We start from the raw sequence: 23,576 nt of genomic DNA, 5'->3' as shown, positions 1-23,576 counted from the left end.
GAACTTTCCATTTGAAAAAAATAAGTCCGGGGATTAGTTTGGAGGTGGGACTGAAGCCTGTGACGTACCACCGGAACATGCGCAGAACGGACGTGATTTCCGTTGAACGTCGGTCAGTGACAAGAGCAAGTAACTGCTTTTTAGCTAGCTATGCGCTATACTTTATCAAAAGGTAAAACAACACATTTGGCTGCTAATTAGGCGGAAGTTGTGCTCCAAGGCGAGCTGTTTCTGCGCATGCGTGCCGCCATAACCGGACAGCCCCGGAAGCGTGTCATTTGCTAACGTGTGGATGCTAATTGGTAGACACAAACGTAGCGATGTTCCGGAGGAAACTGACGGCTTTAGATTACCACAATCCGAGTGGCTTTGACTGCTCAGGTAAGACATTTGTCACCGTTTTATTATCTTTTTTTTTTACAAAAGAGTGGTGTCGTCCCGGAAGCGAAATACGGTGCCTGTGTCGACAGACGAGACGCAGCTGAGGAACTGCATCGTGTGGCTGGAGGACCAGAAGATTCGGCACTACAAAATAGAAGACAGGGGCAATCTGAGAAACATACCAAGCTCAGATTGGCCCAAAGCTTACCACAAGGTGAGACAAGTGGATAGCATACGATGTATTATAGCATATACTATACTATATATTACAGCATGTACACCATATAGTATATACTGTCTTTTTTTCTTTCTTTTTCGGCTTTTCTTTTCAGGGGTCGCCTCAGCAAATCAATCTCTTCCATCCAACCCTGTAGTACCTTTTTTGGGGGCATGAAACCATACTGCTGCTCACAAATACTCACTTCTTCCCTTAGTCTAGCTTCAACTACTCTTTCCCATGACTTCATTGTAGGCTCATTAGCTTTATGCCTCTGTAGTTGTCACAGATCTGCACCCTTGTTTTTAAAAATGGGCACCAACACACTTTTCCTCCATTCCTGAGGCATCTTCTCACCACCTAAGATCCTATTGAACAAGCCAGTCAGGACTACTACCTCACCGAGACGCTTCCATACCTCCACAGGTATACCATCAGGACCCAGTGCCTTTTCCCTTCATCTTTACCAATCTTTGCTACTTCCTGGTCCATAGCAGACACCTCTTCTGCAGTTCCTTCACTCTCGTGTTCCTCTTCCTAACCTTGAACTTCTGTACGTCCTTCCCATCTCTATCTCACTGCTTTGCCAACCTGTATATAGATCCATCTCTCCCTCCTTACTGTTCAACCTAGCGTACAAGTCATCACAGACCTCTTGTTTGGCCTTTGCCGCCTCTACTTTCACTTTACGCTTTATGTAGCAAATGCTGTATTATAACATATACGCTGTGGCGACCCCGTAAACAATCAAAAAGCCGAAAGAAAGAAACAAAAAAGTATTTGTTTATTCCAATCAATATTTATGGGTATTTAATTTTCTATTTGTGTACTTTTGTGCAGTACCTGCAGGACTTGAACTGTCCGTTCGGACCTTCTGAGAGAGCGGAGGCTGTGGACTGGCTGCTGGGCCTGGCTGTGCGTTATGAATATGGAGACAATGGTGAGAGCAAAGCAGAGGCATAATGTTGTTGTTGTCTTAGCACAAAAACGCCAGCAGATGGCGCCATAGGAAAAGAAATGGCTTTTCTCAAGCGTTGACCCCACTGCTGATCAGTTCAGGTTACCACCGAACAATGAGCGAATTCATTCATATGAGACAAAGTTATGAAGAGAAAATAGCGAAGGCAAGACAAGACTCTCATTATCACTCGTCTTCATAATATTATGGAATTATTATTGAGTTTAGCTGGTCCCTGAGTGTCTCATAGTTTTGGACCTTTGTCCATTGAAGTAGTGGTTTGAATTGCGCCGTGTTTCTGCTGACGTTGGCTTGGTTGCGTTACAGTAATCCCTAGTTAATGGTTCTTTGGTTCCAGACCTGACTGTGACAAGTGGATTAATAAATGAAATATTTTGGCTGTTACAGTGAAGAAAGCCTCCATACCACCTTGTAAATACATTTAAAAATATTACTAGAGCCCTCTAGACGTGAAATAACACCCCTATAGTCACCTTTACTCTCCTATTACCCAATGCAGTACATGTAATTAGGGTAAATCAGATATATTAGGCACAATAAAGGTGTTTACCACCTTCTAAATAAACTTTTTAACATTATTAGAGCTCTCTAGACATGAAATAACACCCCTATAGTCACCTTTACTCTCCTATTACCCAGTGTAGTAGACATAAGGGAAAATAAGACACAGTAGGCATAATAAACCTGTTTACCAACTTCTAAATACACTTTTTAAAACATCATTAGAGCCCTCTAGACATGAAGTAACACCCCTATAGTCACCTTTACTTTCCTATTACCCAATACAGTAGACGTAATAAGGGTAAATAAGATACAATAGGCACAATAAAGCTGTTTACCACTTTCTAAATACACTTTTTAACATCATTAGAGCCCTCTAGACATGAAATAACACCCCTATAGTCACCTTTACTTTCCTATTGCCCAATACAGTAGATGTAATAAGGGTAAATAAGATACATTAGGCACAATAAAGCTGTTTACCACTTTCTAAATACACTTTTTAACATAATTAGAGCCCTCTAGACATGAAATAACACCCCTATAGTCACCTTTACTTTCCTATTGCCCAATACAGTAGATGTAATAAGGGTAAATAAGATACATTAGGCACAATAAAGCTCGCTACCACCTTCTAAATACACTTATCATTAGAGCCCTCTTGACATGAAATAACACCCCTATAGTCACCTTTAATCTCCTATTACCCAATACAGTAGAGAATTAATAGGGGTCTTTAATCGGCGTTATTGTGCCTGTTGTTCCGCCCATCAAGTCTGGTGCTTGTGTGTCTCAGTCAACATGACATTTTGGTAAACAATATGCTTCCAGTGTTTGCATCACAGGGCGTATTCCAGCGTTCATATATTAGCTTAATAATGGAAGCGTAGCAGCTGATGGTGTGTTTTTGTCTCCACCTAGTGAACAAGTACAGGAACTGTCAGCCACCTGACATGTCCGGCGGCATCCGGGCAGCGTCGGACCCTCTCGTCAACCTGGACAGTACGCATCACGTCTCTCCGCGCGGCCGGCTGGTGAACGGACGCCAATCATGTGTTTGCGTTGTTCAGGTGACTCGCCGGACTTTAAAGCGGGCGTGGTCGCCCTGGCCAACATCCTGAAGATCCCACGTCACGACGACTACCTGGTGATGCTCAAGGTGTGCACCAGCGGGTCTCGACGACCCATCCCGATTTAACATACACGCTTTCTCACGCCGTCTCTGTCGTACCCGCAAGGCCGTTCGCATCCTCGTTCAGGAGAGACTTTCACCAGACGCCATGGCCAAAGCCGACCAGAGTGGCGAGGTAAACGCAACGCACCTTTATTTCTTCTCACCTTGTCAACGCTTTCCTCGTTTTTGTTTGCTCATCACCAATCATGATGGCGGTCTCACCTCTTCAGGGAGTCCCGGTGGCTTTAGACCAGCACATCTTGGGCTTTGACACGGGAGGTGAGTATTTGTTGGCTACCGCCCGCTATCGGGGGCCCACATGGACGCCGCACATCATCTTCAACTCGAAACTTGAAGTCCTCATTTACACAGATAGAAGAAACATTCCTAGCTTTACGTTGGACATTTACCAGAACTAAATCTTTATAAGGAAAAAAGTATGGAAAAAACATATTTAATAGAAAAAAGTCACTTCAGTATATTAAATGAAGAGGTTTATTCCCCATGCCAGACGCCACCTTGAACGAAGCTGCTCAGATCTTGCGCCTGCTGCACATCGAGGAGCTGCGGGAGCTTCAGACTAAGATCAACGAAGCCATCGTGGCGGTCCAGGCCGTCATCGCTGACCCAAAGACGGACCACCGGTTGGGCAAAGTGGGCAGATGAAGCTCGCCTCGGCACAAACACACACTTTGAAAGCTGAAAATAAAAGCAAGTCAAGCAGCTAATCTCATTTTCTTCTTCTAAATGGCTCATCTTTACATGCATAACCTTCTCCATGCTTTCACTTCCTGCTTCCTGTCATGTGCCATTTTTCCATCCACATCATGCAGGTGGCGGTTCGACTCTATGGACATGCCATAACACCCCTATAGTGACCTTTAGAGTCTTATTACCCCATATAGTAGACATAATAAGACATATTGGGGATAATAAACCTTTTTACCACCTTCTATATACACTTTTTAATATCATTAGAGCTCTGTAGACATGACATAACACCCCTATAGTGACATTTAGACTCTTATTACCCCATATAGTAGACATAATAAAACATATTGGGGATAATAAACCTTTTTACCACCTTCTATATACACTTTTTAATATCATTAGAGCTCTGTAGACATGCCATAACACCCCTATAGTGACCTTTAGACTCTTATTACCCCATATAGTAGACATAATAAGACATATTGGGGATAATAAACCTTTTTACCACCTTCTATATACACGTTTTAATATCATTAGAGCTCTGTAGACATGACATAACACCCCTATAGTGACCTTTAGAGTCTTATTACCCCATATAGTAGACATAATAAGACATATTGGGGATAATAAACCTTTTTACCACCTTCTATATACACTTTTTAATATCATTAGAGCTCTGTAGACATGACATAACACCCCTATAGTGGTATTTAGACTCTTATTACCCTATATAGTAGACATAATAAGACATATTGGGGATAATAAACCTTTTTACCACCTTCTATATACACTTTTTAATATAATTAGAGCTCTGTAGACATGACATAACACCCCTATAGTGACCTTTAGACTCTTATTACCCCATATAGTAGACATAATAAGACATATTGGGGATAATAAACCTTTTTACCACCTTCTATATACACTTTTTAATATCATTAGAGCTCTGTAGACATGACATAACACCCCTATAGTGATCTTTAGACTCTTATTACCCAATATAGTAGACATAATAAGACATATTGGGGATAATAAACCTTTTTTACCACCTTCTATATACACTTTTTAATATCATTAGAGCTCTGTAGACATGACATAACACCCCTATAGTGACATTTAAACTTCTATTAGCCAATATAGTAGACATAAGACATATTAAGCTTAATAAACCAGTTTACCACCTTCTGTGTACACTTAAACATCATTAGAGCTCTCTAGACATGAAATAACACCCCATAGTCACAATATACATATATATATATAATTTCTTAGCATATCTGAGAAAATATGAAAGTGGCAAAGTTACCTGGACTTGGGCTTTGGCCTTGCATATTGCCTTAAGAGAAACAATTGAAAGTATAAATGGGGACAGCCGTCAGCCGGTGTGGTAGTGCAGGACTTTTTTCCCCACCAGGGCGAATCAGGCGTGAGACACGCCCACTCCCAACAACGCCCCGCCTCCTCAGTGCGGTGATTGGCCAGAATTCGGACCCCTTCCAATTGTACCATCGATTCTGAAAAAGCGAGTAGTACTTTAAAATAAAAGCTGAAATAAAAAACTTTCACAGATTGTTGTCAGGTTTGAAACTAATACGTGGTGGTATCAAGTGTTATTTATAATGTTGATCTATATTTTTTTTCTTTGAAAAAGAATGTGTCGCCGTTTTCACGTTGGTTTCGTCAATTAAACACCTTAACTTGAAAACCCAAGCCGGAAGTTCTCTTGACTTACAACTGACTTGACAATGCGAGCGGCGGCTAGCATACAAACAAGCATCTTTCTTGGCATGTTAGCCCAAAGAACACTGTTTGTTAATACTTTCACCTTCGGTAGGACGTCTGATAGCGTCATGTATTTCATGTTATTCTTCTTAACTGCAATTTGTTGCTATTTCTGCACCGGGAGAGACCTACGTTGACATTCTCAGGTGGGTAATACATCAAACCAATATGTCATATAAATCATTTGGAAAGAGACCACGTGACTAATTAATGTCACCAGCGATACTGGAGAATAGAACTTTGTAGAACTGTCACTTTGATATAAAAAGACATACTAAGAAATTATATATAAGAAAAACTTTATTTTTTTAATTTTTTTGTCACATACCGAAGTACGAGACATAATGGGTACCATAGTAAGTGTCAATATAGTGATATATATAGCACATCATGACTGGTTCAAGACTCTTCATCCTTGTATTTAGCAAACATCAACTGCTTGTATTGTTTCTTGAATTTAGACTTTACTCCCATAATAATAATAATAATAAAAATAATCCCATAATTGTGTTCCAACTATGAAGGATCACACTCCTCAGCCTCCCTGGTAAAGTCTATTCCAGGGTGCTGGAGAGAAGGGAACAACGGTTGGTCGAACCTCTGCTTCAAGAGGTCCAATGCGGTTTTTGTCCCGGTCCCGGAACACTGGACCAGCTCTACACCCTTGCAAGGGTGCTGGAGGTTGCATAGGAGTTAGCTTAACCGGTCTACATGTGCTTTGTGGACTTGGACTTGGATGTAATGTCTAATGTTACACATAAACACAAACATATTTGTGTCAGTGTGAGAGGTCTCACAAAGAGATGCATGATGGCTGCAGTGTGTTGTGTTGTGTGTTTTGTCCCTGCAGCGTGTGGTGGTCCACCATGTGGGCGCGTGTGGCTTTCTCCCTGCTGTGCATGCACTGGGGCGGACACGCAGACGCTTTCAACACGTCGGGCCCTTTGCTTGAATTCACCACGGTGGACTTCTATGAGAAACTCAACGCCGGGAAGATGCTTTTTATCTACTTTGAGAGTCAAGGTGCGTCTCCACTGGAGCAATGCAACCTTAATCATAACAATAATCATAATTATCATATGTGTCTCCTCTACTTTGTCTTCAGCCTCTCCAACCATTTCTCTCTTCTTGGGGGAGTTGGAAAAGTCTGCACAGGCTCTGCAGGAGTATGGCATCCTGGTGGGAAAGGTAGGAGCATAAAGTTGGAATACTTTCTTCTCATATTATGAGAAACAAAGCAAAATAAAGTTGTTGTTTTTGGAAAATAAGATTATCTAGTCCAATATTCTTAGAATAAAGTCATAATGAAATAGTTGCAAAATGAAAACAACTGAAAATGATGCACGCTCACAGACGTTGCTGCTGGCTCCTGGCTATGATACATCCTGGTGAGTTGTGTAGTATTTCATATAGTATATATGTATACTGTATGTGTGTTTGCAGATGAAGTGCAACCAGGAGATGATTCCGTCCCACTGCGTGAAAGCGAGGGCTCCAAACGCCGCCTTTGTCTTTGGGTACCGAGCACACTCGGTGGTTTTTGTTGTTTGTTTCTCACTCCTGATGCGTCTCTTTTGAAGGGGGGGTAAGGAGCTGGCCGCTTTGGATCTGGACACCGTGTTTGACGTCAACTCCATCGTCTCTGAAGTCCTCTTGTAAGTCAGCAGAAAGACAGCCATCTTCCTGTTATAGAGGATCTTTGTCTAGTCTTTCTGCAGTAGTTCCTCAACTCTGTCGTTCAATGTGATTCTTGGTCATTTTTATTTTTTGTAACTGTATTTCTTATTTATATGTATTTTTGTTATTGTTTGATGCTTTTATGTGTTTTTCTCTATTCTTCAGTGCCATTTTGCGAGAGGAGGTGAAGTATGTGCATTCTGGCGCCGACCTGCTGGCCATGGAGAAGAGGTGCAGGGGGAAGAAGGACCTGGTGTTGGCTTATGTCAGCAGTCTGGGGACGCAAGGTACAGCTCCGTTGGTGGAGTCAGTCACCAAGCTCACTTAGTCAACACCTTTTTTTCCTTCAATATTTCAACATTCTTCCTCACTTGTCTGCTTGTAATATCATGTGTTTATTCCCGTAATATCATGTGTTTATTCCCCGTAATATCATGTGTTTATTCCCATAATATGACTTTTTCCCTCATCATATGATGATGTTATTCCCATTACATTATGACTTTATTCCATTATATGATGACGTTATTCCCATTACATTATGGCTTTATTCCATTATATGATGACTCTAGTCCCATTACATTATGGCTTTATTCCCATTATATCAGGACTTTATTCCCATTATATGATGACTTTATTCCTGTAATATAATGACTTTATTCCCATATTATGACTTTCATCCAAATCTCATTTATATAAAAGTTAAGTTAAAAAACATTTGAAATTTTATGAGAAAACAGTCAAAATATTAGTAAAAAAAAGTTATACTCCAGCAAGAAAGAAGTTGCAATATCATGAGAACAAAGTAGAAATCTTATGGGAATAAAGTCATGATTATTGTATGTGTGTGTGTGTGTGTGTGTGTGTGTGTTTAGAGCACAGATGGATCATGGAGACGGCGTACGTGTATGGGTCCAAGTACCAGTTTATCCTGATCACGGGGGGTCCGGTTCTGAAGCAACTGGGGTAGGTTGGTGTCGTCGCGTCATGGTGTCGTCGCGTCATGGTGTCGTTGCGTCATGGTGTCGTCACGTCATGGTGTCGTCACGTCATGGTGTCGTCGCGTCATGGTGTCGTCGCGTCATGGTGTCGTCGCGTCATGGTGTCGTCGCGTCATGGTGTCGTCGCGTCATGGTGTCGTCGCGTCATGGTGTCGTCGCGTCATGGTGTCGTCACGACCTGCTGAGATCTCCTCCGCTCTTTCCATTAGTGTCGTGGGAGCGTGGGGGGTCTGGTTCCTCCACTGCGTGTCTTCCCAGTCCGAGCGCTGCCCTTTGACTCCCATGAGGACTCCTCTGTCTGCACTCAGCCTGCACACCTTCCTGCAGCTCATGGAGGCTCCGCTCTTGGTAACACACACACACACACACACACACACACACACACAGCAAAAAGACAAGCAACACATCTCGAAATGTTGACTCTTGGACGTCACCAGTCTGAAGTCTACGAAGACCCCTCCGATGTTCCGGGCCCGCCCTCGCCCTACCAGCAGACCCCCCAGGTCTTCCTCTTCTCATGTCCCCAGGGGAAGCGCTGGGACCGGGATGCGGCCGAGGCTCTGGCCTGGAGGCTCCGTGGCCTCGCCCTGCTGGTGCTCGTGCACGGGTAAGGAAGACAAGCAAGAGAACCCTGAGTCCCGTAATGGTCTGACTTTATTCCTATCATAGGATGACTTTATTCCCATCATAGGATGACATTATTCCCATAATACTATGACTTTGTGTCCATGATATTGTCACTTTATTCCCATAATATGATGATGACTTTATTCCTATAATTTGATGATGACTTTATTCCTATAATTTGATGACTTTATTCCTATAATTTGATGACTTTATTCCCATAATATGATTACTTTAATTCCCATAATATTGTCACTTTATTCCCATCATAGGGTGATTTTATTCCCATAATGTTCTGACTTTATTCCCATCATATGACTTTATTCCCATCATATGACTTTATTCCCCTAATATGATGGGTTTATTCCCATAACTTGATGGCTTTATTCCCATAATATGATTGCTTTAATTCGCTTAATATTGTCACTTTATTCCCATCATAGGGTGACTTTATTTCCACAATGTTCTGACTTTATTCCCATAATATGATGGCTTCATTCCCATAATATGATGGCTTTATTCCCATAATTTGATGGCTTTATTCCCATAATTTGATGGCTTTATTCCCATAATTTGATGGCTTTATTCCCATAATATGATTGCTTTAATTCCCATAATATGATGACTTTATTTCCATCATAGGGTGACTTTATTCCCATAATTTTCTGACTTTATTCCCATAATATGATGACTTTATTCCCATCATAGGGTGACTTTATTCCCATAATTTTCTGACTTTATTCCCATCATATGATGACTTTAGTCCCATAATGTGATGACTTTAATTCCCATAATATTGTCACTTTATCCCCATAATGTTCTGACTTTATTCCAATAATATGATGAGTTTATTCCGATAGGATGATGACAGTATTCCCGTGGTACTGTGATGAAGCGTTTAGGAAGGTGTGTATGTGTTCCCAGGAGAAGGTCAGGTGATGAACTAGAGGTGGCCTACAGACTATCAGACAAGGTAGAGTCACACCACTCCATTCTTCCTTTCACCTCCCCGCCTCTCATAGCCACTCCATGTCTGCCTCCCAGAGCTCAGAGGTCAAGTACTTGACCTTGACCGACCTGGATGAGCTGTTGGACATGTTCCTTCATCACCAGGAAGCCATGCAGCAAGACAAAAAGGAACAGGAAGGTGGAGGGGACAACATGGATGAAGATCTGATGTCTGATGGTAAAATGCATTTAATATTTTAACATTTGCTAAGTAAAGCAAAACATCTTCATATATTTTTAGTCATTATGACAAACATCTCATATTATGGGAATAATGACATCATATGATGGGAATGATGGGAATTGTCCATAGGTATGAATGTGAGCGTGAATGGTTGTGCCCTGTGATTGGCTGGCACCCCCGCGACCCTCGTGTTGATGTTGCTGTCATGCAGGGCGGTTGGAGTTGGAGGACGAGGTTTCACGCAGCGTGTACGAAAAGCGAGGAGGAAGAGGTGGGGCACGTAGCAACGCCGTCAGCCGGCTGACGGCCGAACGCTTCCCCGCCGCCCTGGCCCAGAGCGGCCTCCAGGTGCTGCTCTTCTACCTGGAATGGGATGCCGTGTCCATGGCTTTCCACAGCGCCTTCGTGGAAGTGGCAGACACGCTGGCAGGTGTGTAGTAGTACTGGTAGTACTAGTAGTACTGGTAGTACTAGTAGTACTAGTAGTAGCGGTATTGCTGATGATGGTGTCGAACGTCACAGGGAGCGGTGTTGAAGGTGTACACATGAGCACGGTGGACTGCGGGGAATGGAGTCACCTCTGCGCGTCTCCGCCCGCCGCCGCGTTCCCACCCGTCACTGCCTTTCCCAGCGTGCTTCTGCTCCGCCCCCTGGAACCCCCCCAGGAGTACACGGGAATGCTGGGATGCCAGGCGCTGCTTGGCTTCATCCTGCTGTGAGATGCTCTCGCTCTCTCTCTCTCTCTCTCTCTCTCTCTCTCTCTCTCTCTCTACAACACAACATTACCACTTTATTCTCGTAATAATACCACTTTATTCCCATAACATTACCACTTTATTCTCGTAATAATACCACTTTATTTCCACAACATTACCACTTTATTCCCATAACAATTTGACTTTATTCCCACCCCATAATATGATGACTTTATTCCCATAACATTACCACTTTATTCCCATAATAATACAACTTTATTCTTGTAATAATACCACTTTGTTCCCACAACATTTCCACTTTATTCTCGTAATAATACAACTTTATTCTTGTAATAATACCACTTTATTCCCACAACATTACCACTTTGTTCCCATAACATTTTGACTTTATTCCCACCCCATAATATGATGACTTTATTCCCATAACATTACCACTTTATTCCCATAACATTACCACTTTGTTCTCATACTAATACAACTTTATTCTTGTAATAATACCACTTTATTCCCATAACATTACCACTTTATTCCCATAACATTACCACTTTGTTCTCATAATAATACAACTTTATTCTTGTAATAATACCACTTTATTCCCACAACATTACCACTTTATTCCCATAAGAATTTAACTTTATTCCCACCCCGTAATATGACGACTTCATTCCTATAACATTACCACTTTATTCCCATAAATTGAAGATGTTATTCCTGTCATATGAAGACATTATTCCCAAAATATTGTGACTTTTTTGTGTAATATTTCAATGTTGTGCTACTCAAATGAAATGAATATTTCTGTGAATATGAAGCGTTTCCAATCCTTGTGTCTGTGTTGACCCAGGAGCCTGGCGCCGTCTCCCGGTGTGCTCTCTACCCCGCAGGAAGTGACATCATTCCTTGACGGCGTGCCCCACCCGACGCTGACGGGCTCCACCCCCCACAAGATGCTGGGACTGTTCAGCACGCGCTCACACTCACGTAAGAGGGCGGGCGGCGTTGCGGCACGGCTCGGTGTCATGTGATGCCTACGTCTCTCTCTCCTCCTCCTTCAGGCGTGTCGGCGTTTGAGCAAGCGGCGAGGGCGCTACGAGGGCGCGTGCTGAGCGCGCTGATGACAGACGGCCTGGCGCGGGAATGGTAAAGCTCCACCATCACGATTGACACGGTTGAAAATTCAAAATGGAGAAAAATCAGCTGGAATTTTAGGAGAATAAAGTGAACGGTGGGATATTCCCACGTGTGTGCAGGGCCGCAGAGCGTTCCGTGGAGCTTCCTGTCGTCGTGTTGTTTCCACGCTGGGGATGGGGGCACTCCCACGCTTCCGTCTTGTCCTTGTCTTCCTCCGTGGAGGACTTGCCGTCCCGCATCGAGGCGGCGCTGCTGCATCCTTTGGTAACCTGGGTGTGATGGGATGACGTACCGCATCAGGTCATCAGCATATGAGTCCAAATATTACATCAGTTCATATTTGATCAGATACAAATCATGCCAAGCATGAAAAAAATGTATTTAAAAAAGGGGGGGGGTTATAATATTAAGGCAATAAAGTCATAATATTACAATCGTTAACATTAAAAAAATTTGCTGCAATTTGATAAAAATGTAATGAAATTATGAGTAGAAAAAAATCATAGTCTGAGAATAGAATAAAGTCACAATATAGCAGAAGGAAATTGACAGGTTTTATGATAATAAAGTCAAAATATTTTGAGGACAAAAAAAAGCGAAAAAGAAAGAAAAATAATGGCATATTGAAATGTTTAAGAAAAAAAAATGTGTGAACATGAGAAACCCAATAAATTGTAACATATCTTATATTATTATTATAATTATAATATTATGGCAATAAAGTTTACTATTTAAAACACAAGATACAATTTTATTTAGAAAAAATATACAGGAAACATGGGTGTAATTTTATGAGAAAAAAATCATACTGTTAGGCAAAGAAAATTGAGTAATTAAAAAATAAAATGCAAATATTCTGAAGCAAAAGTCCAAATTTTCCGAGAATAAGCTTGAAATAAATCATGTCAAGTAAGCATCATAGAGTTCAAATATTCCAGAAGGGAAAAAAATCTGTTTTTGAAGTCATAAAACTATGAGGAGAGCTAATGATGATAATAATAATAATACGAACATGATACTAATAATACTAATAGAAGGTGTTTTTGCGTCTTGAGCCTGAAGTGACGGTGGAGAGCCTGCCGGCCCTGCTGGGACGGGGCAAAGCCCTCCTCCTGCTCTTTGTGGGCGAGGATGAGGACGAGGCGGGGCGGAGGCAGAACACGGCGCTGGTGGGGGAGATGAGGAAAGCGCTGGAGTCGGGAGGTCGCAGGATGGAGCGCTACCTGGCCTGCTGGATCCACCTGTACGGCAAAACCCTTACTAGCGTAACGCTGCCATCTCAACACTTTTTCAGCAAGTTGAAATATATGGAAAAAAGTCATAGTACAATATAATACAACATAATATTACAGCGATACATTTGCATTTTTATGACTGTAAAGTCAAACATTCAGGACTTTATCCTCGTAAAGTTACAAGAATAAAATGGTAGATTTCACTGCTTTATTCTCCTTAATTTACCAGAATAAAGTCTTAGAGTGGCAACTTTAATCTCGCGAATAAAGCCAGAATATTACAAGAACAAAGTCATACATTTATGAGCTTATCAAGTCATAAATGTACCAGAATAAAGGCGTTCATGTACAAAAATAATAATAATAAGTCATAAAATTTACAACTTTATTCTCATAAACATAGCCGGAATATTACCGGAATAAAGTAGTACATTTTCGAGGAAAAAGTTGTGCATTTACATATCCTAAATTTACTAGTTAATTCTAGTAAATGAAGTGAGAATAAAGTAATTAACAAGCAGGAGAAAAACTTCAATGATAAAGACTTTATTCCCATAAATTTATGAGAATAACACCGTAAACTTACAAGTTTATTCCTGTAAAGTTACAGTAATAAAGTATTATTCCGGTTTCCATTTATGACAATACCGAGTCATAAATGTACAAGAATGAAGTAATACATTTACAATGTTATTCTCATAAATTTACATTATTCTTGTAAATAAAGCGAGAATAAAGCCGGAATATTTTGAGAATAAAGTCTTCCATCCATCCTTTTTCTATGCAGCTTATTCCCACTCGGGTGGGAGTATGCTGGAGCCTATCCCAACCTACTTTGAGCTAGAGGGAGGGACTGTCTCGTAGAAAGTCATCCATTTACGAGGATAAAGTTGTCGCTATATTCCCAGTGTTATTCCAGTAACTGTATGAGAATCAAATAGTGAATTTAGGAGAATAAAGTCCTGACTTTGCACCTTTTATTGTTGTAAATGTGTGTTGCAGCGGGCGCACCCCAGCGGCCATGTTGGTCCTGGACTCCTACCTGGGCTCCATGCCCCCCCTGCCGGCTCTGCTTCTCACCCATTTGCCCGGCGGACCCCAGGTGTACCAGTACCCGCCTTACTCCCCCATCCTGGCCCCCTCCGTCCTGGGCTGGCTGCAGCGGGTGGAGGACGCCAGAGAATCTCCTGCAGGTAAGAATCCACGTCTACGTGGGAACGCTCCCACTCGCTGTGGGAATAAAGTGCAAATTGGTGTATAGGAATGTTAAAGGAAGACGACTGGCCTCCCACCGTGGACTTCTACCACTTCCTGGAGGTCATGGATGAGGAGGAACCCGGCCTGGAAGACCACAAAGAAGAAGAAGAAGAGGAGGCGGACACGGCCGAGTCGACCTCTGAGGATGAAAGGACACGTTCCTCCTTCCGAGTGCCGGACCGCTCTGAGTTCTGATGGCGAGAATCCTTGGTGGAGGACTTGACCGAGCCCAAGTCCAGGTCAGTTCCCGTCTTGGTGCACATTTTCATATTGCTATAAATAAGAAGTGGCTTTAGCTAATACGTCTTAGCATGTCCAAAGCCGCTTTTTATTGGCCAAACATATCAATCAACAAGGAAACCACCTGTAGATATTGCCATCATATAAGGACTTTATTCCCATCATATAAGGACTTTATTCCCATCATATGATGACTTTATTCCCATCATATGATGACTTTATTCCCATTATATGATGACTTTATTCCCATCATATGAGGACTTTATTCCCATCATATGAGGACTTTATTCCCGTACTATGAGGACTTTATTCCCGTACTATGAGGACTTTATTCCCATCATATGATGACTTTATTCCCATCATATGATGACTTTATTCCCATCATATAAGGACTTTATTCCCATCATATGATGACTTTATTCCCATCATATGATGACTTTATTCCCATCATATGATGACTTTATTCCCATCATATGATGACTTTATTCCCATCATATGATGACTTTATTCCCATCATATGATGACTTTATTCCCATCATATGATGACTTTATTCCCATCATATGACTTTATTCCCATCATATGATGACTTTATTCCCATCATATGATGACTTTATTCCTATCATATGATGACTTTATTCCCATACTATGATGGCTTTATTCCCACCATATGATGGCTTTATTCCCACCATATGATGGCTTTATTCCCACCATACGATGACTTTATTCCCACCATACGATGACTTTATTCCCACCATACGATGACTTTATTCCCACCATACGATGGCTTTATTCCCACCATATGATGGCTTTATTCCCACCATATGATGGCTTTATTCCCACCATATGATGACTTTATTCCCACCATACGATGACTTTATTCCCACCATATGATGACTTTATTCCCATCATGTGATGACTTTATTCCCATACTATGGTGACTTTATTCCCATCATATGGTGGCTTTATGCTCGTACTATGGTGACTTTATTCCCATCATATGATGACTTTTCTTCAACATAATTGTGTATTTGTGATATAATCCTATTTTTCCAAGGGTATTATTGAATATGAATTTGAGTATTTGGCCTGGATGCTATGTCTCATGAAGTATTATGAAGTATGTATGTTCTCATGAAGTGATGTTTTTCGAGGTTGCTGGGGCCGCACGTTGCCCCCCCCCTGGTGGGGGAGGTGGTCTCTGGTGAAGACGTGGTCTTAGTATGTAGGCTGCCGGGAGCATCCTTGGCAGGATGAGATAGATGCTGTCTATGTCCTTCCTTCCTGATGATGCAACACACGGAGCAGCTTGATGAGCATTGAGGGAGGGTAAAGTGGGTTAGGTGGGTTAGGTGGGGGTGTCTGGTCCCGCTAATGCTTCATTAGCCTGACAGGCCGTCACTCATCCCCGCATACATGCTGGGACGCCCACGGCCACACCTCCCTGACAATATTCCAGCTTTATGCTTACAATATGACTTTATTCTCTTTCAATTAAACTCTTTTGTCACATTTCTGATATTTTCAGAGGGAATTTTCCAAATATTTGTAGTTTTTTTGTGTGAATTTTCATCTCATAATATTTGGACTTGATTCCCATAATATTCTCTTAATATTTTTCCCACCCTCCTTTTCCCAAAATGACATCAGAACAACCTTTTTTTCCTTCATGTTAAATATAATATGTGATTAGAAATGTTGTACAGCACAGTACTTTGCAGTACTTTCAACAATTACACAGTTTGAAGAGTAAGGCGTCGTGTCACAGATGAGCGGCACAAAGAAGACGGTCCAGCAATGTTAGCATCCAGGCTAGCTAACAGCAGGTGGTGCCTGCATTGGAAAAATAGCATCTCACAAGAAAAAATTCCAGAACAAAAAACAGCAGCAAAACTTGGGGGTCACAATAATTGATGTTTTCATTTTAGAGGAATAAACTGGAAAAAGTCCATTTATTTCTATTTTTCTTCTCAATTTTCTTCTTGTAATATTATGATTTTATTCCCCTTGTATGATGACTTTATTCCCATGATATGAGAACATCATTCCTGTATGATGACTTTATTCCCATGATATGAGAACATCATTCCTGTATGATGACTTTATTCCCATGATATGAGAACATCATTCCTGTATGATGACTTTATTCCCATTCTATGATGACCTTATTACCATAATATGAGGACTTTATTCCAATAATATGATGATCTTATTCCCATGTATTGACTTTATTCCAATAATCTCATGACTTTATTCCCATATTGACATTAATATTATAACTTTTTAAAATATTTTTACTTTATTCCGATAATATGAGGACTTTATTCCCATAATATGATGACTTATTCCCATAGTATTATCATTGTCATAAAATTATATTTTTTACATTTCTTTTTCCATTTGGTTTTGTACTATTGTGACTTTATTCCACTAATATTACAACTTTGTCCTCAAGCTCATTTTCCAACATTGAGTTTAGTTGTTTAGATTTAAATCATATTCCGACTTTAGGAAAAATCTATATTTTTAAATATTTATATTCATTTCACGTGTGTGTGATCCTAAAATGAGATTTTCCTCCTAATATTAAGTGTTTATAATCCCAAAATGACTTTAATGAGTATTTTGACTGCAAATGTTTTCTGGTACTTTCCCAAGGTGCCCCCACATATGCCCCCCGCCCCCAAAGATGACATCAGCCCATCAGCGTGGACGTCTGGAAGGCTTTGGCGAGGTCGAGAAACAAACCCTGCGCTCATACGCTTTCTCCAGGCGCACTCGGCTGCGTGTTGTCCGCCGGTGGCCGAGCTAGCTCCACGCTGACGCCGCCATCTTTGCGGAGGTGGCGGGCCTCGGGCGAGCCGGTCGGAGCGTTGCGGACGTGGGCCCAGCAGAAGTGCAGCACGCCGGGGGAGAGGAGGATGAACACCCACGGGTCCACGATGGAGTTGACGGAGATGAAGCGGAGGGCGATCAGGTCCAGCCGGTGCGATTCCTTGCGTGCCCCCGCCGAGTTGATGTACACGCGGACCTGGAAGCCGACCACAGCGGGGTCAAGGTCAAGGTCAAGGTTTATTTCTAAAGCACATTGAAAAACACATCATGCTATGCTACCACAAAGGAAGAAGAAAGTGGATATGTTCTTTATCACGCCAGCAGGGCTTCCTAGTTCAATGCTATGCTAACCTTTATCCTAACCCTCTAATCCTAATCCCATTATAATATTACCTATTATAATTAGGGCTGTCTATTGATTAAATGCGATTAATTCTGAGTTAACTATGGACAACTATGGACAAATGCGATTAATTGTGATCAAATGTTTCAATCCATGGACAGCACAAATTATAATATGAACACACCCTAATCCTAATCCTAACCCTCTAATCCTACCTAATCCTGTTATAATAAAACCTCATCCTAATCCTAACCTTCTAATCCTAATCCTATTACAGTATAACCTCACCCTAATCCTGTAACGGTTACAGTAAAAAAGCAGAAGAAGAACCTCCCCCTCCACAAAAAGATGCTGTTATATTAAAGTATATTAAATAATTAAATCATCAATCAATAATAATAAATAAAGACGCCCCTCCTGGTTTCAAGGATGAATTGTTGAACATCTGACCCTGTGGAAGCAAATGGAAATTGTGTGTGGCTAGCCGTACAGTAGCGGTGTGGAAGCGGTACAGAAGCGTTACGGTAGCGGTACGGAAGCGTTCGGTAGAGGTATGGAAGCGTTCGGTAGAGGTATGGAAGCGGTACGGTAGTGGTACAGTAGTGTTACGGTAGCGGTGCGGAAGCATTCGGTAGAGGTACGGAAGCATTACGGTAGCGGTACAGAAGCGTTCGGTAGAGGTATGGAAGCGGTACGGTAGTGGTACAGTAGTGTTACGGTAGCGGTGCGGAAGCGTTCGGTAGAGGTACGGAAGCATTACGGTAGCGGTACAGTAGTGTTACGGTAGCGGTACGGAAGCATTACGGTAGCGGTACAGTAGTGCTACGGTAGCGGTAGGAAGCATTACAGTAGCGGTACAGTAGTGTTACGGTAGCGGTACGGAAACGTTACGTTAGCGGTACAGTAGTGTTACGGTAGCGGTACGGAAGCGTTACGTTAGCGGTACAGTAGTGTTACGGTAGCGGTACGGAAGTGTTACGTTAGCGGTACAGTAGTGTTACGGTAGCGGTACGGAAGCGTTACGTTAGCGGTACAGTAGTGTTACGGTAGCGGTACGGAAGCGATACAGTAGCGGTACAGTAATGTTACGGTAGCGGTACGGAAGCAATACAGTAGCGGTACAGTAGTGTTACGGAAGCAATACGGTAGCGGTACGGAGGCGTTCGGTAGTGGTACGGAAGCATTACGGTAGCGGTATGGAAGCGTTACAGTAGTGGTACAGTGGTGTTACGGTAGCGGTACGGAAGCAATACGGTAGCGGTACGGAAGCATTACGGTAGCGGTATGGAAGCGTTACAGTAGTGGTACAGTGGTGTTACGGTAGCGGTACGGAAGCAATACGGTAGCGGTATGGAAGCGTTCGGTAGCGGTATGGAAGCATTACGGTAGCGGTACGGAAGCATTACGGTAGCGGCACGGAAGCGGTACGGTAGGCTCCTGACCAATAAAGGGTGCGGCAGTCCTTCCTTTAGGCCAGAGTAGGTGTCGTGCGTCCTCACCACGAGGGGCAACGTGCAGATGATGAAGATGACGGTCATGAAGACCAGCAGGATGAGATGCTCCACCTCCTCGGCCAAGGATGCGGGGTTGGGCCGCACGTTAGCCGCCACGGAGCCCTGGCCGATCCTGCGGCGCCGATACATGCGAAGCAGCTGGTAGACCACGAAGGCGTTGCACGCTGCCACGGCGAGCACCAGCAGCAACATGACGGTGGCGTACAGGTTGGCGTAGACCCTGTCCTCCGTCCTCTCCGGATTCATGTCGATGAAGCACCACGTGCCGGGGCAGTACTGCACGTATTTACCGAAACCCAGGAAAGGGAGGAGGCAGAACGTGACGCAGAGCAGGAAGACGGCCGGGATGGTCACGTAGGCGCACTTCCTAGTGACGCGGCGGCTGTACAGGTAGGGGTGGCCGATGGCTAAGCACCTTTCCAGCGCCGTGGCCAAGAGCAGCGACATGGTGGCCAAGCTGAAGAAGGTCATGCTGAAGCCAAAGTAGGAGCACACGGCGTGGGTGGCGGGCGTCATCCCCTCCAGGGTGACGTTGCCGGAGTACGACACCTGCACCAGCGGGCTGATCAGACACGTCCCGCCCAGGTCCGTCACCACCAGAGACGTGATGAGGACCTGGAACGGCGTGCGGCCGTGGCCGGTCATTGCCCCCGTGCGGCGCCGGCGCCGGATCTCCAGGATGGCCAGGGCGGCCACATTGCCCAGGATGCCGGCGGCGAACATGACGGCGCTGATGGCCGGGCTGCCGCCCGAGTCCATGTGGTGTTTGCTGTGGCACTGGTCCTGGGACTCCATCATGCCGGAACACCCTGCCCGACTTGTCCGGAAAAAACGCTTCCGCCGTTCCGAGATGGCATCAAAAAGATGGCGGGAAGTCAGCAGCCGTCCTGTTCGAACACAGAAGATACCGACACTGTTGGCGTGTTTCCACTGGAATGCGATTAGCCGTCTACGGTAGACGTACAAAGCCGACTAACGGGATCGCTCCTCCATGGTAACAATCAAGGAGCAAAGCCTCATGTCATGTGATCGCTGTATCATGACTTTATTCCCATAATATGATGAGTTTATTCCCGTAATATGATGAATTTATTCCCATAATGAGTTTATTCTGTAATATGATCAGTTTATTCCCGTAATATGATTAGTTTATTCCCATAAATATGATGAATTTATTCCCATAATGAGTTTATTCTGTAATATGATTAGTTTATTCCCGTACTATGATGAATTTATTCCCATAATGAGTTTATTCTGTAATATGATTAGTTTACTCCTATAAATATGATGAGTTTATTCCCGTATAATTAGTTTATTCCTATAAATATGATGAATTTATTCCCATAATATAACTTTTGTTCCCGTAATATTACTTTGTTCCTGTGATATGATGAGTTTATTCCTGTAATATTATGAGTTTATTCCCATAAATATGAGTTTATTCCCGTAATATGATGAGTTTATTCCCGTAATATGATGACTTTTGTTCCCGTAATATTACTTTGTTCCTGTGATATGAGTTTATTCCCGTAATATGAGTTTATTCCCGTAATATTACTTTGTTCCTGTGATATGATGAGTGTATTCTCGTAATATGATGAGTTTATTCCCGTAAATATGATGACTTTATTCCCTGTAATATTACTTTGTTCCCGTGATATGAGTTTATTCCTGTAATATTTTCACTATATTATGATTATATTCCCATAATATTTTGACATAGCAATCTAGACTTTGGAGCAAAGACCCCGGGTTCAAATCTCCACTATTAAGCATAACTTTTAATACTATTTTTTTCTCAACCTCATTTACATACATTACCAACCATTTTCCCTCCATTTTTGTAAAATTCCATTTTTTGTTGGTATTTCATAATTAATGTGCTGTGAGGGCCCATCAAAAGACTAAAGTGAATTCTTCATGAGGTTTTCCTGGAGACTTGAGGGTTTTTTTGCGCCTCCTTGCAAAAAAAAAGGAAAAAAAAGCTTCAATCATGGACTAAGTGGTCCGTGTCCCTGTCTTTTAGGTCCAAATGTGTACTCCAAGTACTTGTAGTACTACTTAGATGAAGCACAGCAGTGTGCTGCTGAATTGCAACAGAGCGTATCGCACATGGACAGCTTTCTAAGCTTTTCTCACAACAGGAAGTTGTGTACATGTGGGCTTTTTTTCCCCCAACACAGGAAAAATATTGCCCAATCACACACACACACACACAAGATATGAACATGGAGACTAAGAATAAAAATGTCGTTACCAGGGGTCAGAGTGACTTGTGCTCGTCATTCCAGATGGAGAAGACGACATCCTGAAGCCAAGGAGGAGATGACAAAGCCTCACCGCATCATCGCATCAAGACATGAGAGGACCTGATGGACCCGGACCGCTGGCAGGCGGGCTGGCAGGGAGGGGGTGACGTCATGTGAGTGAGCCGCGCCCACTCTTTCAGCTTTTATTATCATTCATAATGTCTTTATTTCAGGTCTAAAGGTCATTTAGATTCATTTCCGTTGATGTTAATTACATTATTTAATGTATTATTTATGAAGTATGAATTAAAATGCAACTTTTTGTAGATTATAGCCAGCATAAGAACACAATAATTTAATTTATTGATTTATTAGAAGTGGTCCTTGGTGTTCTTTTAGTCCTTGCAGCGATTAGAAGGTGTTGTTTTGACTGAAATATGATCTTTATGACATTTCCATCATCTGGAAGTGAACTGACTGTCCTGTCCTGGCTGTCCTGTGCTCATAATTCCCTTATTGATCGAGGGTTTTAAGCCGCGAATCCCCTCGTCGGCTCTGCTCGTAAACACATTTGTTATTGAGGGCCTGGCGGGCGCTTAAAGTGCTGACAAATGGCACATTTGTATACCACACACACACACACACACACACACACACGCTGTAATGCCATTTTAGCTTGTACTGCGCAGCCGCCGAACCAAAACGTGCTCCCTATAATAGGACAAAAACAAGAATGTCTCGTTTGATGAAATGATTCACTTACTGAATTCAATCGGGTATTCGATTCACTCGAACCGCCCGTCACAGAGCGCACATGCACGTTACCCGGTTACCCTGGTTTGTCATGTAGCTAGCGGTAGCAAGAGCGTGCGTGAACGAGTCATAACAGAGACGAGTACTCGTGAGTCCCGATTGCAGGCGGGAAAGTGGACGACTCTCCGGGGCTCGTGAGCTCGTTAGCGCGCTGAGGTTTGTAAAGGTTCCGGTCTGAGAGGTCAGCGGAAAGAGTTAACCAGAAAATACTTGGAAAGAGTGCCCCCCGCGCGCATGCGCGCGCACACCCGTGAAGGTGAATTATTGATGAGTTGATTGATTGTGGCGGTTATGTGATATCAAGAAACGCAGTAGCCTTTGTTCAACCATTGCGGTTCAACCGTCTGCCGTAATTATATTCACTGGTTGTCTTTATATGTTTACATTCTATTATGAACTATTGATTTTATTAAGTGTAAAAATGACATTCTGCTCGTTTGGCTGCCATTAGTATGTATATCGCTGCCTCTGCTGCCACCTAGTGTTTGTCCGTGTCGCTGCAGGTGACAACATTCGCCACATTCTTCTTATAGCTGTGTACATTGTGGTGGAATTTATGTATATATCTATATCTAAATATACGTCTTGCAATCAAACTTAACACATCCAATAATACAGAATTATTAGTAATATTGCTGTTATTATTACTATATTTCTATAATATTACTATAATTGCACTGCACTGCTTCGGACACCAGGAGGCGCAAAAGTCACGCACAATTGCATTTTTCTAAACAACACTACAACAAAATAAAACATTAACAATAATGCTAAATAACAACAACACAAACTAATAATGGCCAAAACAAAATTACTAAAAGATCTTGGGTGCCCACACATTTTATTTTTCGTTTTTTAAAGAAACAAAACAAAATAAAGTTGACATTTTTTAAAAATTAGGTTAGGGAATAAGTCATAATGTTATGGCACTAAAGTCATCAAATGATGGATTAAAGTCATTATATTAGGGGAATAAAGTCATCATATGATGGACTAAAGTCATTAT

General features: G+C 42.4%; 4 protein-coding genes across 20 annotated transcripts in view; 3 read left to right on the top strand and 1 right to left on the bottom strand.

Annotated features, from left to right (window-relative positions):
- Positions 1-3: 3 nt before the first annotated feature.
- On the top strand, positions 4-4,000 carry rtraf (RNA transcription, translation and transport factor). 2 transcript variants are annotated; one of them, XM_058085971.2, is made up of 8 exons: positions 4-112; positions 427-595; positions 1,439-1,538; positions 3,000-3,080; positions 3,149-3,237; positions 3,317-3,385; positions 3,483-3,531; positions 3,764-4,000. In XM_058085971.2, the coding sequence occupies exons 1-8, from the start codon at positions 78-80 to the stop codon at positions 3,916-3,918; spliced, it is 747 nt and encodes a 248-aa protein (XP_057941954.1). In that variant the 5' UTR covers positions 4-77; the 3' UTR covers positions 3,919-4,000. The 2 variants fall into 2 exon arrangements, with proteins under 2 accessions (XP_057941954.1, XP_057941955.1); XM_058085972.2 differs by lacking the exon at positions 4-112 and adding an exon at positions 221-381 and having other exon boundaries at positions 471-595; positions 3,764-3,999.
- A 1,714-nt stretch (positions 4,001-5,714) lies between these two features.
- txndc16 (thioredoxin domain containing 16) lies at positions 5,715-17,622 on the top strand. The gene is given in 20 exon segments (XM_078798161.1): positions 5,715-5,891; positions 6,596-6,768; positions 6,851-6,933; positions 7,189-7,262; positions 7,326-7,400; positions 7,588-7,709; positions 8,298-8,388; positions 8,633-8,771; positions 8,861-9,063; positions 9,978-10,020; positions 10,092-10,233; positions 10,451-10,669; positions 10,762-10,954; positions 11,800-11,936; positions 12,011-12,095; positions 12,206-12,350; positions 13,142-13,329; positions 14,324-14,514; positions 14,583-14,817; positions 17,475-17,622. Coding segments are annotated over 18 exon segments (2,478 nt in total). The 5' UTR covers positions 5,715-5,891; positions 6,596-6,611; the 3' UTR covers positions 14,774-14,817; positions 17,475-17,622.
- Positions 16,116-23,023, bottom strand: ptger2a (prostaglandin E receptor 2a (subtype EP2)). 3 transcript variants are annotated; one of them, XM_078798156.1, is made up of 4 exons: positions 22,521-23,023; positions 21,766-21,906; positions 19,437-20,395; positions 16,116-17,847 (listed from the first exon to the last, which is right to left on the bottom strand). In XM_078798156.1, exons 3-4 carry the CDS (start codon positions 20,304-20,306, stop codon positions 17,572-17,574), a joined length of 1,146 nt encoding a protein of 381 aa, XP_078654282.1. In that variant the 5' UTR covers positions 20,307-20,395; positions 21,766-21,906; positions 22,521-23,023; the 3' UTR covers positions 16,116-17,571. The 3 variants fall into 3 exon arrangements, with proteins under 3 accessions (XP_078654282.1, XP_078654283.1, XP_057941896.2); XM_058085913.2 differs by having other exon boundaries at positions 16,134-17,847; positions 19,494-20,395; positions 22,521-22,999; XM_078798157.1 differs by lacking the exon at positions 22,521-23,023 and having other exon boundaries at positions 21,766-22,128.
- Positions 17,743-23,576, top strand: part of nid2a (nidogen 2a (osteonidogen)) — a 34,246-nt gene continuing 28,412 nt past the window's right edge. For all 14 annotated transcript variants that reach the window (XM_078798139.1, XM_078798138.1, XM_078798135.1 and 11 more), the window contains exons 1-2: positions 17,743-17,874; positions 21,800-21,930. The gene's annotated coding sequence lies outside the window, so the exon portion shown is untranslated. The remainder of the gene's footprint in view (positions 17,875-21,799; positions 21,931-23,576) is intronic.

This window comes from Doryrhamphus excisus, linkage group LG17 (assembly GCF_037039965.1).
Source record: "Doryrhamphus excisus strain RoL-2023G ecotype Guam linkage group LG17, RoL_Dexc_Guam_v1.1, whole genome shotgun sequence".
NCBI classification, from domain to species: Eukaryota; Metazoa; Chordata; class Actinopteri; order Syngnathiformes; family Syngnathidae; genus Doryrhamphus; species Doryrhamphus excisus.
The sequence above is the reverse complement of the archived record's forward strand: the minus strand, read 5'-3'. Positions and strand labels throughout refer to the sequence as shown.

Bases quoted from the DNA above. Each gene is read 5' to 3' on its own strand.
- rtraf (XM_058085971.2), top strand. From the start codon at position 78: ATGCGCAGAACGGACGTGATTTCCGTTGAACGTCG. The intron at 113-426 runs GTCAGTGACAAG...TTTTTACAAAAG, and splicing joins GTGATTTCCGTTGAACGTCG to AGTGGTGTCGTCCCGGAAGC. The intron at 3,238-3,316 runs GTGTGCACCAGC...CGTACCCGCAAG, and splicing joins ACTACCTGGTGATGCTCAAG to GCCGTTCGCATCCTCGTTCA.
- ptger2a (XM_078798156.1), bottom strand. From the start codon at position 20,306: ATGATGGAGTCCCAGGACCAGTGCCACAGCAAACACCACATGGACTCG. The intron at 17,848-19,436 runs GTCAGGAGCCTA...GTCGGCTTCCAG, and splicing joins GACTGCCGCACCCTTTATTG to GTCCGCGTGTACATCAACTC.